The 16,126-nt window shown below is 38.0% G+C and overlaps 2 protein-coding genes across 2 annotated transcripts; both read right to left on the bottom strand.

Annotated features, from left to right (window-relative positions):
• Positions 1–8,937: 8,937 nt before the first annotated feature.
• LOC101314848 lies at positions 8,938–9,654 on the bottom strand. The gene has a single exon (XM_004298074.1). It carries the CDS (start codon positions 9,652–9,654, stop codon positions 8,938–8,940), a length of 717 nt encoding a protein of 238 aa, XP_004298122.1.
• Positions 9,655–12,253: 2,599 nt separating this feature from the next.
• LOC101304564 lies at positions 12,254–13,259 on the bottom strand. Its single transcript, XM_004296778.1, has one exon. It carries the CDS (start codon positions 13,250–13,252, stop codon positions 12,377–12,379), a length of 876 nt encoding a protein of 291 aa, XP_004296826.1. The 5' UTR covers positions 13,253–13,259; the 3' UTR covers positions 12,254–12,376.
• Positions 13,260–16,126: the final 2,867 nt, after the last annotated feature.

The raw sequence follows: 16,126 nt of genomic DNA, 5'->3' as shown, positions 1-16,126 counted from the left end.
TATTTTTGTGACGGATTATAGGGCACCTTATAGGATTTATTTATTCAGACATAAATACAAATATAAAACCCAGAGCCCCGCTCTTAGGTAAACAGCTAAATGTTGTTTAGCTACTCATACTTATAATTACAGCATAAGAACTTACTTGTAAATAAGCACTCCACACCAAATGATTACAGCACACCACACAATAATCACTTTAATATTCACACTATACTAGAAGAACTGTATTCTGGCTATCTTACTTCTTGAGAGAGGTTGAAAGAATTTCGGACTTCTATCTTAAGTTTTTTCTCGATGCCTTCCTTCAGAAGTTTGAGGCCTCTTATAAAGGGTGCGGAACTCAAGTTGGAATTAAATCACACTTATACATAGTGGGAGACAGGAGGAATCCTATCTTGATAACTTTACTTTTAAAAAAGTAAAGTCGAATGCTTTTATAGGCTGGCAGCCACTTTCTTTTCATCAAAAGAAAAGCTGTTTGTCGTGGTGCGTCGGTAACCACTCAACTTTCCAACATATTCACAATGTTGTGATATGTTTCTGGATCTTCAGAATAACCCACTGAGGAGCTGGGACCACTATATTCCCAATCTCGTGCCGTGTCTTCATCTCCATTGTCAAGGTCTGAATCATAAGGATAAGAAATCTTATACTTTTCATCAGTCTCAACTTTTTCAAACCACGTAGTGGTGGCCAGAGTAAAATCCATTTCTTTCCTCATGAGGGCTGTGAAAAAGTCACAGTTTTCTGGTAAATTATAACAAGTGACCATTATTTTTTCTCCACTTGCCAAAAGACTTGAATCATAGTCTCTTAGTACCACGTCTTTGATAATGGCTATAGCCATAGCCTTCATCCAAGGGATGTTTTAATTTGGTCTATCATTGCCACTTACAACGGCTGTCTTCTGAACTGGACTTTGGATTAATCTGACATGATGATATGGAGAGATATAATTCATTTGACCATTTATCACTGTCCATTCTGGAGGGGTTGAAATGAATTTTAACCTTAGGATACATCCATCAGGTCTAATATTCTTGACAGCTTCAACAATTATGTCTGGGAATCCGTTCAGATCTTCATTAGTTTTTGTCCAAAAGTTATGAATAAAACCATTTTCCACGAGCCACAATTTGTGTTTCTGGGGATGCTCTGCTAGAACATCAACCAAGTATCTCCCATAATATGGGCCAAGAACAACTGATAATGTTCTTGGAAGAACATCTTTACCTTCTCCTAAGAGATTATGAAACTTATACCATTCAGATTCTCTTAGTGCTAGTATCGGAATTTTAGCACTCTCAGGATTCTCAAGGTAAACAGCCTTAGAATTTCCTGCTTGATTTTCTGCTGGTACTCCTTTGTCTTTTGTATGGAATCCATACAATTCTTCTGTTAGAGCTTTAAGTGTTTAAAGCAAATGAGCTTCATTTTCTTCATAGAAAGAATACAGAATATTATCAATAATAATTTTCTGCTTAAATGGTAATAACCTTTCCGTTCTGAAAACTGGTTTTTGAAAGATCTTCAAAGACTGATCATGAAGAACTTTCTTCCCTGTGACTAGAGGTGACTTGGTTGCCTTAAAAGAGGCATTTCTGCTTTTTGGTAAAGCAGCAGCCATAAACGGACTTGATATGCCTTTACCGTCTGTCGTTTGAGACGGGCTAGCCGGTCTTTTACACTGAGACCGATCAGTTGAGGCTGTTCCTTTTGGACACAGCAAGAATTCTTGTGCGAGCTTTTCTTCATTTGAAGTAACAGACTTATCTGTATCTTTTTTAGAATGGTCTGAAAAATCATTTCATCCTTGATCTAGTTTTGGCTTGATTCTTTCTGAAGGCTGGCTTGATTCAGCAGCTCCATAAGAAACAATGTATTGATAACCTGGTCCGTCATGGAGAGGTCCTACGGTTTTATCACCGCTCTTGTATCTTTCCCAAAGTTTCTTCTCTTCAAATACCGGTTTCCGGCTTCTTGGATTGCGACCTTCTTTTTCAAACGTCGTCATTTCTCTTGTAAGAGCGTCAGACAAATAATTCTTGTCACCTGCAACCATTTCAACATCATATTCATATTGGGTTAAAAACATTTGTCATCTCAGAACTCTTCCCCTATCAGCAGCATCAGTTAATTTGTAGTTTTTGAAATTTTTGACTCTTTTGTTATCAGTTCTAACTATAAATTTATTTCCTAAGAATGCCTCAGCACCCTTAATGCTTTTGATTAAAGCAAGGTCTTCCTAGTCTCCAGTGGAATAGTTTAACTCTGCTGCGTTAAACTTTCCAGATAAAAATTTACAAATCTTTTCATGATTTGTATCTGGAGCAATAGCTAAAACAACTCCTGCCCAGTAATAATCATTTGCATCGGTTTGCAATATGATCAAATCTTCTTCTTCGGGTAACTGTAAAGGATGAAGGTTTTCTGTTAATTCTTTAATTTTTCTGACAGTATTACTGTCGTCTGCTGTGAAAGACCATTTTTTCTTAGAACTTGTTTTTGGAGAGAGGAGAGCAGTTAAACCACTAACTTGAGGAATAAAGTCTCTTGCAAAATTAACAACTCCTAAAAATCTCTGTAGAGACTTTGCATCTGGGATATTGTTTGGAAATTGGCTGATCTTCTTAACAATATGATCTTGGAGACGAATCTTTCCATCCTTAACATAAATGCCAAGGAAATCAATTTCTCCTTTAATAAGATGAATCTTTTTCTGTCCGAGGATAATTCCCTTCTGGACAATAAACTTACACACCTGTTCAAGATGTTTTAAATGCTCGTTCATAGTTTTGGAGAAGACAGAATATCATCTATGTAAACTATGCAAAAGTTTGAGTAAGGTTTGAAGATATTATCCATTTTCCTTTGGAAAATAAACGGAGCTTGCTTAAGACCAAATGGCATAACTAACCATTCATAATGCCCTTGAGGAGTTCCAAAAGCTATTAAAGCTATGGAATCAGGATGCATTTTAACCTGCCAAAAGCCTGATTTTGCATCAAACTTTGAGAAGATTTTTGCTCCCTTAAGCCTATTGATGAGAACTCTCACCTAAGCTATCTGATAACTGTCTTTAACGGTCTTTTTGTTCACATGTCTGTAATCAATCATCATTCTGGCTTTTCCTCTTAATTGTTCAGCATGATTTCTTATCAGAAACGCTGGAACATGATGAGGACTCTTTGAAGACCTGATTAACTTCTTTTCCAGAATTTCTTGAATTTGATTCTCCATTTCTTTTCTATCTTCCATATAATGAGGGATAGCCTTAACATGACAAATAGCATTTGCATCATGCATTTTTAGCTGACAATATACTGGGTCTCTTTCCTAGTACAGCTGAGGATCTTCGCTGATGACTGGTTTCAACAATTTTTCTATTTCTGTGAGAGTTGGTATTTTCTTTTGTTCTATTCTGTTAGCATATACCTTTAAGTTATGCTCTCTGATGTATTCTTCTTCTCCATCAGAACTCTCACTGTCAGAAATTTGATATTCATAATTTTCCTCTGAATCAGAGTTTTCTGAACTTGTTTCTTCATTTACCAATATCTCACTATGACCTTTAAGCTGCTCTTGTAGCAACAAAACGAGTTTTAGCATTGGCTTATAATCACCATTCTTCGTTGGCGACTTCTGATATTGGTCGAGAAAGCATTTTCTTGTAACGCGTACCGCGTCTGTTAACCTGGATTCCCAGTAGAATTTTTTATTTTTTTCAAACCCAATCTTGTCTGGGGTTTGGATTACTGTTTGTTGAAGAAGAAAATCATTTCCTATCAACATCAGCTGTCTGACCTTCACATTGCCAAAGGATTTTGATGGTAAAAGTGCCTCCTCCTAAGGAAACTTTTACATTTCTGGCCATTGTATTCATGACTATTCTGTTTTCTTCCATGGCAACTCCAGTAACTGTTCTGGAAGATTTTTCCCAACATTCTTCAGGGATTGCATATCTTTTAGCAAGACTATACCCTGAGCCAGTATCTACAAATGCATGGAGATGATACTTCTTGTAATTGGGAAACTTCAGTCCTATAGTAATATAATTACTATATATGCTTGTCTGGATTGGCATTACTCGTGCCTGCTCTTTTGGAGCATCACGTAAATCTGTGAAAGGATTGACCCTTCTCTCTGCAATCATGGAATCTAGAGGATTATCATTTGTTAGACCCAGAATTGGATTGGTACTTAAAGAATCAAGAGACTCCTTGATTTCCTTGTTTTAGCTTAATGAAGTTACAAACTTCATCGTTTTAATGTCCTCTTCAAGGTTCTTTTCTTTTTCTTTTTTATGGAAAACATTATATTCCTCTTCTACCAGGACATGTGCTTCATTATCCTTGGTTTTTCTTCTAAGTTCTGCAATAAAACATTCCCGATGATAGGTTTCACCTGTACCTTCACAGTACATGGGAATTGTATTATTATCATCACATTTGCAATAGTCACAAATAAACCTTCTTGGATTGGGATGGAAGATATTGATAATATCAGAGTCTTCCTCCTTCCAATTTTGTATCTGTAGGACAAATATAGGACGATATCCTATTTCTTCATCTTCTTCAGAGTTTTCTAAAGCACTTTCTGTGTCGCTGTCTGATGGTGACTCAAGAGAATATATTGATTCATTCTCTTCATCAGAATATGCAACTTCGAAGCCTTTTAAATTAGCATACTCTATTGCTTCATCGTACTCAGCAATTAAGGCTTTAAAAGATCTCTTATCCTTTTTAGCCTTTTAGGACATTCATTTGCATAATGTCCTTCTGCCTTGCAGAGCCAACATCTGCATTTCTTTACGTCTCTCGAAGAAGAATTGGTCTTCTTTTTCTTTTGAAAAATCTCTTTCTAGGAGAAGTTTGTTCTTTCTTATATTCAGGCTTCTTCCTGAACGTATACTTCTTTTTAGAAGCGAATTTTTTATCATGCTTAGTGCCAAAGAACTTCCTTCGGTGCTTTCTTTCTGTAGGAATATGACATCCCCATTGTGTTAGGGTATCTAAAATTTTTGGACACATATTCTCAACTCCTCTGAGTTGCTTCTTGGCTGTTTTAGATTTTCTGTTGTCCGTGCATTGTTTTCTTAAGAGATCCCTAACTCTTTTTCCTATTCCTCCTACAATAAAGTACTGAAGGGGATTCTCTTTCTAAAGATTGTGCTACCGCATCATTCCAGGGTTCTGGCAACTTTCTGTAATAAGTTCTGATGAGATCATCATTCTCAATATCTCCAATAGTGCAGAAGTAGTTCTGTAACTCATTGGTATATTCTTCAAAATATCTCATGTTACAAATACTCAATTTATGAATATTTGCTTTCGCTCGTTCTTTAGACTGTTCACTATGCCCAGTGATATCTCCGCAAAATTGTGCATATATTGGTACTGCAAAGTCTAAAGGATTATTAGTCTGAGCTAACTTGCTTGCCCAATCAGTCAATTGAGAACTTCTTTTGAAGGACTGGTACCACTTATGGACAATTCCTGTTAAGGTTGACTCATAATATGCATGAGCATCCTCATAGGCAAACTTTGATAATACTAGAGCCTGAGTTAGCTTTAAACTAGCTACCCAGTTGTCTATTGTCTTTCTTTTATCTCCTACCTGGTCTAAGTCCAGATAAACCCATCTTTCGGATACTGATTGTCCCCATTTGGGTTCCGTAGGGATATATCTCTGAGAACTTCGTTCTCCACTCCTTCATGTAGGAGCCTGCCCTTTTGGGAGCTTGATACTTTTTTCCCGAATTATCTTAGTTGGATTGTTTGTAATGTTCTGTATTATGGTATAACCACCATCTAGAGGGACTTGTCTTTCTCCCTCTCCTGTATCCATAGAGGATGAACCTGGAGGCTCATCTTTAGCTGCTTGATAAGGAAGAATCTTCCTCTTTTTCTTTCCGAGTTGAACTTGAGAAATTTCATTCATAATCTTCTCTAGTTCCTCTGGGGAGTCACAAGTCTCTGCTTGTGCATATAATTCCCTTGCTTGAAACATTCTCATAGGTCTTTTAGTATCCTCTTCTTCAAGAGATTCTTCATTATAGACTGCTTTAGTTTCAGAGGTACTAGCTTCTTCATAATTTGCAAAAGAGTGCCTATGGAATTGTAAACTAATTTTTCCTCCCATGTCTTCATAAATTGAAGCATTGAAGCTCTCAAGCTGTCTGATCGGAGGGGTCAGATTCCATTCTCTTGGGAATGTTACTTCATGCCATTTTGTGACATGTTTTTGTTGAGCATTATTTTTTGGGTTGGTGAGAATAGATGTAGTAATCCCAGGGCTGTTTAGAAACCTGGAATTAAGAGTTACATTTGAGCTCATCAACTTATAATAGATTCGATAATCTATCGTAAGTTTCATCATTCCTTTTTTCATAGAAATCCCATATGTCTTTATTCTTAATCTTAGACAGTGAGCAGCATCTCTGAGATGCGTTGTGAAGTTTGGAAAAACATTGAAATATGCAACTTGGTTGCACAAAGAAGCTTCTACCGTTCCTAACAGACTTTTCTTGAAGTCTGTTATTCTATCGTCTTGTAAGACGCATAGAACAGAACAGTCAATACCATCTCTGGCTAAGAGCTTTATTCCTACTTGTATTGCACCTATATGCATATAGGAATATTTTTTCTGGAAAGCTTCACTTACTTCTTTTGGAGTTATCAGCCTGATATCTGTTTCTCCACCTGTGGCTGGAACTGTTAATTCAAGAATCTTGAATCTATGAGAATCCATGATAAAGGATCTTTCCTTATATATCTCATTGAACCTAAATCTAGGAGCAGATGCCTCTCGCACACTAGATTCGATTTCATTATACTCAAATTCTTAAGCGTTTATTAACTTCACTAGAACTGTGTTTCTTTTACTGAGAATTCTATTCAACATTTTTATATCTCTCTTGGTTGATGATTTCTATTCAAGTAGCTTAGGTTCACTAAACCTTAGTCTGCTTTCTCCCATTGGTAGGGGTGGAGAGTTTATGATAATTTTACTAGCTACATTTTTAGCTAGTGATTCTTCATCTATTTTTTCATAACCTTCTCCTTCCTTCATCTTTTCTACCATCTTTTGCAGACAAGAGATTCTGTTATTTAACTCTTGAAATTGGATTTCAAGGTCAGTACCTATCTCTTGGAGATAAGCAATATTATAATTTTGCTGATGAATTAATGCTTCTACATTTTCAGCAAGTTTTTCTGTAGGTCGATGAAAGCCAATAGCTTTAACATCTTCCTGTCTTACTTTTAGATCTACTCTTTGATTCATCATATTCTGGAGATAAGAGTTTCTAAAAGCTTTTTCAAGTTTTCTTGAGTAGTTCTTAGTTTTACTGCTTCCTGATGAATGTTGTTAGCAAGGACTTCAGTACGAACTAATTTCTTTTCAATATCCGTTAGATATTGTTTTTCCTTGAGGTAATCTAGCTTGATTTCAAGCCGGGTAATTTTTGAATTTATTTCCTCAAGTTGATTAATCCGTAGATTAAATCTCTCGAGTTGATCTGAAATTTTATCAGATGTCTTATCCCTACATAAACGATCTAGGAACTCAATTAAGCTTGGTCTTGCTGGATCAAGCTCTTATATTCCAATTTCTCTTTGGAGATGAATTTGTTCGTCGTAGAGCGTATTTAATATTCTACAAACGTATTCAATGAAGTACTGATTTTTTTGAATGTGCCTTGAATGAAAGCACGTTTCCCACTTGTCAGTTCCTTTTGTAATACAAAAAGACTGATAATTTTTAAGTTTGGATTCTCTCTTATTAGTCAAGAGAAGCCAACTCTGTGGCATAAGCCTTTTTTTTTCTTTTACCTGCTTTTGAGCCAAGCAGGCTCTGATACCAGCTTTGACGGATCTAACCGATGCTCAAAATACCAAGAGGGTTTTGATCTTGTTCAAACGTTTCTTGAAGGACTTCAATTTCCTCTCTTGACTCGTATATCCTTCTTTGCAACTGGAAAATAATATCCTAGTAATTTTTGGTACTTCTAGGAAGCTTATCTCTTTTTTCTTTTAGTTTTCTCAATTTTCTTCTTTTAGTTTTCTCAATTTTCTTCTTTCTTCTTGCAATTCTTTATAAGAAAGTTTAGCTTCTGTTAATAAATCGAGTCTGGTAACAATATTTTCTCCTATTGATGATGAAAAATTAACTGTTTACCTTTAAGTAAGATGATAGATTTATATACTTGCAATATGTTAGATAAACAAATTCATTTTCTTAGGCCCACCATGCTCCGTCAAATATTACTGAGATCTTAATATACAACAAAAAAAACTGCTTAACAGAATATTCTAACAGAATATTCTTTAAACTAACCGGAGACCCCTTGTTGATAACAAAATAAGACTTCAGGTATCACATTGATACATTTTAAAGTTTGGACATCATTTTGGCCTTGGCAACATAATTTAGGTACCCCTACTGAGTTTTCCTATTTTATAAGTGTGGGTATCAACAGTTTAGATACCGGTGCTGAAACTTCCTCCGTGTATAATTAGGAATTGAAAGCTAGAGGTTAGCTAGCTAGCTAGCTGGTGTAGGAAAAAATGAAAAACAAACATATGATTCGCTGTTTTCAACTGCTTCTTGATGTCTATGTAGGATTCGTGATGAGACTTCGCACTCATTATACATTAATGGTAAAGAAAAATTCCTTATAGTTCTAAACTTCTAATCAAACTGTTATAATAACACTTCAACAATAGTTGTTTTGTTATAGGGATATCCTAGTTGGATAGTTTACATATTACTTGCTGTAGCGGCCATGCATGGCCTCCTTTACGTCCGGCAGCCACACCTTATTCTTGATTTTTATCCTACTTAAAATTAAAGTCTAAAAAATTGACAAAAAGAAAAAGAAAAAAAAAATCAAAAACAAATTGAACATCAACGATTCAAAGTACGATTCCCGAATCAACCACCACAACCCCCACCGCCGCATCCTCCACCGCATCCTCCGCCGCATCCGCCGCCGCCGCCGCATCCGCCACCGCCAATGTGGGACAACATATCTCCAACCAACAGCCCACCAATTAACCCAGTACCGAATCCCATCCCTGAACTTTTCTTCTTTGCTGGTTTCTGCTGCACCGTCGGGTAACCCTGTGGCGGGTAACCCGTCGACTTTGTTGCACCAACCGGGTACGCCATCACCGGCTCACTCTTCTTGGCCGGCTTCGGCACCGTGACCTTTTCCCCGAACTTATAAGAGAAGGTGAGCTCGCCCTTGGGCTTGCCGGAAGGTCGCCGGACCTGGTATGATATAAACTTCATGTCCCTGGGGTCGGCGGAGTCGAAGAGCTCCTTGAGGGGGACGTGGACGGCGCCGATGACCTTGTCACCAAGGAGGCGCTGGCTGACGAGCTTGACCTCGAGGGAGAGTACGTTGTGTTTAATGAGTAGGGAGTCATCGAGGCTGAAGTGCAGGGTGAAGTTGAAGGTGGGGTCGGTGCCGCAGTTTGGGACGGGTTTGGTCTTGGTCTTCTGATTGCCGTTGTAGGCGTCGCCGTTGAGGGAGACCACGGCGTAGACGTCCATCTTGGTGAGGAGGTTCACGTTTTTCAGGTTCTTGGCGGAGACCAGCTGTAGTTCCAGAGTCCGTTGCTCCATTAAAGTTTCAGAGAGAGCCATTTAGCGAATAGTGTTCGAGGTTGTGTATGCGTGTGTAGATTTCTTGTGAATATTCTGAGCTTGGAGTGTATATATAGTTGAGAATTAATTAATCCATTTCCATGTTAGAAAGGTTTACCATTAACGAGAGGGTTTGTTCATACTTCATAGGATATCCTTGTTCCATTTGAAGACAGAAGTCAAAAAGGATACGAATTCTAAAACAAGCGGGAAACGGTAAAAGCTTCAAATGCAGAGTAATAATTTATCTTAGTAATAAAATACGTAGGTCAAACCGTATCGGAAGTTAATATTGTAAGTCGGTCCTTAAAATCTTGGATGATAAATAAGTACTAAACTTTTAGGGTTTTTTTTTTTTTTTTTTTTAGAATAAAAAGAAGAACAAACCTGTTTTTGTTAACTATATCTTAAAAAGTATCATTTTTTATGAAATTCCAAATGAAACTCTAGTATCATATTAACTATTGATATATCTAGAAATTAAAAGGAAAGGAATTCCAAATAACGGCGATCATCCCGAAGCAAACGAAAACCTTTATCACAGAAGATCTAGCCGTCGTGCCTCTTTCTAGCTAGCACCGAAACATAGCAACCATCGTTAAGACCAGCTCTGAGATTTTGGGAGCTGTGAGTGCTAAGAGAAATTGGAGCTCCCTTTCATAAAAAAATATTTGCATTTTGCTTTCTTCAAAAACAGTGTGCGCAGAACATGATTGTAGAATTTCCAATAATAATAAAATATTATAAATTACAAATATCACTCTACTCTTGTTACCGAAAAACTATCATTGGTCTAATGACATAAGTCTTCCCTTGTAAGTGGGAGGTCGTGAGTATGTTCGACTCACAACAGACCGTTGTATGAGAATTGTTTATTTGATAACAGACCGTTGTATGAGAGTTGTTTATTTGATATTAAAAAAAAAAAAAAAAAAAAAAAAACTAGCCATTCTTAAGTTTGCATTCTTGGCAGCAACAATACATCAAACACCTAAAGCAACAAAATAGAGAGATAATTGATCACCTTCGGCCGGTGTAAAGAGATCTCGATCAAAAGGAAGGATGTGTGCGGCACTGCGTTTTGTTAAGTCATAGAAGTTACGTGTGTTTTGTATTCCCAATTTTTTTAAAATATTTATTGGGCTTATGACCAGGACCGGTTTTGGCCACCGTCTCCCTACAATTAAATCGAGGTTGATTCCAACCTCGCGTGACCGGTTGCAACAACGTCGACATCGAATTTCCTTTGAGACGTGCCCGTTGTGGCTTCAAAGTCCCTCCGTCGTGAACCACCACCATTGAAAGGGGGACCCTCCTAGCATCAAGCAAATCAGCGAAATTCTCCGCTCAATGACGATAACAACAAGAATGGAGATTGCATGTTTCATGACCTCGTCACCATAAGAGATGAAGAAGAAAATCCCCAATTAAGAAGCTGCAACTTCTCACCCATAGGCAGCGGCTGCTCAACCCTAGCAGAGAGCTGCTAGGCATTTTTTGATAATTTGGCAGATGTAATATCAATAACACTAGTGTGTTAAGTGTCGAATGGATCAAAACATAGGTTTTTTTTTTAGAAGCTATGTTTGTGATATTTTCACTCGATAGAATTTGCTCTCTTTTTGACGAGCATCATAGGGTGCACCCATGACAACTTGCCGGAGGTCACAACTCACAACTCACAAGTTGACCTTGTCTTCGATACACTTCACCAGTTCCCTGCTTGGACGTTTAGGATATTCTAGTTTACATTACTTGATGCTGTGGCCAGCGGCCATGCCTCCTTTATGTCCGGCCTGCACACAATGTTCTTGTTTATTATTGTAAAAGTCTTAAGGTTGGTGTCCACTACTCCAGTTAATTTTCCGGCAAACCATAATCTCACAGTTCTAAAACCTTAGTTTCTGAGATTGTCAAGACACTCAACCATGGGCGTAGGGAGACGGGGCGAGAAGGGTCAATTGACCATTCTCATATTTAATATGAACATTTGATTTTATTTAACTTTCCATATATAATAGCATAATGACCTTTCTAATTAAGTTCTAACCAATGATAATAATGCTTTTTTGGCTCAATTAAATGCATACTTTTGTCTCTTTAGTTTTAGTTGTAATGTTTTTCTAGTTTTTGTATACATTTAATGCAAAGGAAAGATGAAATCATAGTCAATATTTTCTAATTTGATCAATCTAATAAAATAATTTATTAAGGCTCGATGGTTTCAAAGGTAATAAATTAAGGAGAGTACTTACGAAGATCAGACATCTCTCTACCAGCGTCATATTTTAGTTCTTTGGTTATTTTTCAGTTTGATTGTTGTTAGAGACATATGTACTTTTACGTCGAGTCTCTAATTCTTGGTCTAGATCTCTAGCAATACATAGTTTCTTCTTTTCGTATCCCTCAGTAGGTAACTATTGTTGTAACTTCGCCTCCCTCTTCTTTTGATTGATGTCAATTATATATATCTATTTACAAGGCAGATTACGTCCTCAATTTTGTGTTGTCTCAACTCAATAGCTATTAAGTTTTGACTCTCCTAAACGAAATTTCTGACTACACCAACTCAACAAGAAAAAACAATAACATCATGAATGAATCAAATCAAAGCAAGAACACCAAATTAATGTTGTGTTAAACATGGAGCAAATGAAAATCCAAGCGAAAATAGTACAACTCTCAAGTCTAAACACAAAAACCAACACAACCATCCCCCAAATCAAAACCCACCACAACCGCCACCGCCGCATCCTCCGCCACCGCATCCACCGCCGCCGTCAGACACCATATCTCCAATCAACATCCCACCAAGCACACCTCCTAGCAACCCTGCGCCCAATCCCATCCCAAACTTGTTCTTCTTCTTCTCCGGTTGCTGCTGCTGCACCGGCGGGTATCCGTATCCCGGCGGCGGCGGCGGATATCCATACCCCGGCTGCTGCGGCGGGTACGCGTAACCCGGTTGCGGTGGTGGGTACCCGTATCCCGGTGGAGGCGCTTCCGGGTATCCCGCCCCAGGAGGCGGCGGCGGGTATCCATACCCGGGTTGAGGCGGCGGGTAACCCGACCCGGACGAACTCGTGGCCTGTTGCGCGTACGCCCCGTACGACGGCGCACCAACCGGGTACGCCGTCACCGGCTCACCTTTCTTCGCAACTTCCGGCGCCGGCACGGCCACCTTTTCCCCAAACTTGTAAGAGAAACTCAGCTCGCCCTTGGGCCTGCCGGAGGGTCGCCGGACCTGATACGAAATGAACTTCATGTTCTTGGGGTCGGCGGAGTCGAAGAGCTCCTTGACGGGGACGTGGACGGCGCCGATGTCCTTGTCGCCGAGGCTGCGCTCGCAGACGAGCTTGACTTCGAGGGAGAGGCGGTTCTGTTGGGTGAGAGAGTCGTCGAGGGTGAAGCGCATGGGGAAGTTGAAGGTGGGGTTGGTGCCGCAGTTTGGGACGAGTTTGGTTTTGGTCTTCTGCTTGCCGTTGTAGGCGTCGCCGTCGAGGGAGACGACGGCGTAGACGTCCATCTTGGAGATGAGGTTCACATCTTTTAGGTCCTTGGCGGAGACCAGCTCCAGCTCCAGAGTCCTTTGCTCCATTGATAGTTTCAGAGAGGAAGAATTGGATTAGGGAAAAATTAGTTTCCGAGTTGTTGTGTATTGTATATATGAAGGAGAAGAGGAGCGCACCGAGTCAAAGTCAACGAAATTTGGGGTTTAAGTTGCGTCAGCTAAGGAGCAAATACAAACTTGTATTGGTTCATGCACCGTGTTTTCTTGGAAAATTCCTTACAGGATAATGTGAAATTTCGTGGGAATATTCTTAGGATCGGACTATATAAATTCTGGAGTTAATCCCTTTCCTTGGTTGGAGAGGTTTATCTTCAACGAGGGGTTTTGTTCATATGAAGACAGAAGTTGAAAGGAAAACTGTGGATGATTCTAATGGAAAGTGATTACAATTTTTATGTTTTCTTTCTTTGTATGATTATGAGACGAGAGATTCTAAATACACACCCCTTATTTCTAAATACACATCCCTCAACTCTGAACTTTTTTTGGAAAATTTATATTCCTATAAGACCCTTACATTAACTGAAACAAAACAAAAAATAGAATTATGATCTGCGTTGGGTTAAAAACAGCAGAAGGACAACCCAATTAAAATGCATATTCTTTTGCCAAAGAAGAAGAGAGATAAAAAGAGTTAAGAGACTAAACGAGATCTGTGTCCCTCCCTCTAAAGCTTTTCGCAGACATCTATATCAAAATTTATTGATCGATGGGTAATGATGTAATGATGTAATGATGTATGTGTGTGTGGAACTATTCTCTTAAACTTCTGCCATTATTCTAGGGTTTCTTCCTTGCCCACCTTATAATGGGGACTGATTCTCAACATTGTATCTTCATCTCTTATTATATGGTGTGGGGCAGTTTGGATCTTTCTCAAACAGGTGGGACTTGTCACTGGAAATTGGTGGCAGTTGGAGACTTAGAGCATGGGGCGATCAAGGATGGTTGTAGACTGGTAGTGGAGGAGAGACGATAGAAATACATGGATGTCCGTTGGTACGGACGACTATGGACGTGTATAGGTGATAGGGGTGAAATAGGAAGTTTATGGCACAAAAACAACAAAAAATAATTATGGGTGTGTATTAAGTATATAGGGGAGTGTATATAAAATTTCTCTTATGAGATTCTCATTTATTCTTGCATTTGTTAAGATTAATGACGTTCAAATTAATCAGAAAACAACATAAATATTAACCTGGTCGATTGCTGACCATGAAAACAATGTTCAATCACATCTAAATTTGGATGTAAAACTAACGGTAGAGAAGACTTTTAATAGACGCTGATTTACATCAAATTAATGGACTCTGTTTATATCAAATGATGATAGAACTATTAACAAATAATGTAATGGGATCCCTTCAACATTTCAATAAGACCTTTATCAACTAGAAATTCTCTTTTCTAATTGGAGTTGACTAAATCAATAGCTTCCAATACTTTACAATCCCAGGCCTAAATAGCGGACAAGAGGTTGATAGAACTTTGGTGCCCAATAATGCCAGTACGAAACCTCTCCATGAATATTGCCTTCTTTTGGATATCGTCAGCTCTCTATGTTCAGATCTAGATCCTTACTTGGCTTATTATGCGTACCTTAGATCCCAAGTTAACCTAAAGCCTCAGATCTTGCCTCAAATAGAGTTCACCTGATTCCGCAAGCTAACAATATTTGTTCTTTTGCTACCCAGTCAGGACTCAGGAGCAATGACGTCGTAATATATCATGGTCAATGGGCAGTTCCTGGGAAAGCAATGATATATAAATAAGCATAAAAACTATATGTAATCATAATATAATAATGGGGGTAACAGAGTAGCAGAGCCTGAGAATGATATACAATGTTCTAGTTGATCAAAAAGTATGAGCAAGAATTATTGTTTGTCTAAAAGAACAAATCTGACTTTAAAGATTCCTTCTATGGACCAAGTCTTTGATTGTTTGAGCGCGTACGCCAGAAGGGTCGAAGAACAGAGAAGATCGGTTAGGGAAAAAGCAAGCAAAAGTGAGAAAATTACATGTATGGAAACAAAATTCTAACGTTCTTTTAAACAACTGATAATTTTATAATTTAGCTTCAGCAATATCTTAAAAAAATTCTAAATATCTTCAAAAGTAATTGTTAATTAAAAATTATTGAAGCATTTATAAATATGAAATACCGAAATTCAAACTTTAGTTTGAAAATATGTGAAATTCTAATTTATTTTTTTTTGTAAAATGGGATGGGAAAGTCAGCGTATTAAAAGGCTCAGCTCCTTGTCCGTTATTAATATTAATAAAATTTTGTGCCATCAAGAAGGACAAAGAACCTTTACTTTGTGTCACATTAAGAGCATTACACTTTTCCTCATAGAGGCCATCCTGAATAAAATCAGATACCTCGGCTAATGTAACCTCTACTACTCTATCACATGTTGCAAAGTGAGCCAATCTATGGGCCACATTGTTTGCTTCACGAAACACATGTCGGACAGTAACATAATCAAAACGATGCATAAAGTCTCTACAATCCTTCAATATCCGACATACCTCTACCATGTCACTTCCTTGGTTGTTGAGAGCTGCTACAAGAATTGCACAATCACTTTCTACCTCTAATGGATGAAATAAATTTAAATCTTTCATTATTTTTTCCTTTTTCACTTAATTATTTTAGCTATAATCACTAATAAAACTCATTAATCATAACAAAATAAAAAAGGCAAGAAAGATAAATATCTTCTACAGATTCCTTGATACAGATCGATATAAGAAAGATGTCAATAGCGAATTCGAACAAAAACATGAAATATGTCTGTATCCTCTTGAGACATTGATTCATTTGATCGAATCATCTATGCAGCGTATACTACTAGCTCGATCAGTCATCATGTGTACGTTGTCCAATGATGC

Source organism: Fragaria vesca, linkage group LG4 (assembly GCF_000184155.1).
Source record: "Fragaria vesca subsp. vesca linkage group LG4, FraVesHawaii_1.0, whole genome shotgun sequence".
NCBI classification, from domain to species: domain Eukaryota; kingdom Viridiplantae; phylum Streptophyta; class Magnoliopsida; order Rosales; family Rosaceae; genus Fragaria; species Fragaria vesca.
The sequence above is the reverse complement of the archived record's forward strand: the minus strand, read 5'-3'. Positions and strand labels throughout refer to the sequence as shown.

Excerpts from the sequence above, each read along its gene's own strand:
- LOC101314848 (XM_004298074.1), bottom strand. The coding sequence starts at position 9,654 with ATGGCTCTCTCTGAAACTTTAATGGAGCAACGGACTCTGGAACTACAG.
- LOC101304564 (XM_004296778.1), bottom strand. The coding sequence starts at position 13,252 with ATGGAGCAAAGGACTCTGGAGCTGGAGCTGGTCTCCGCCAAGGACCTA.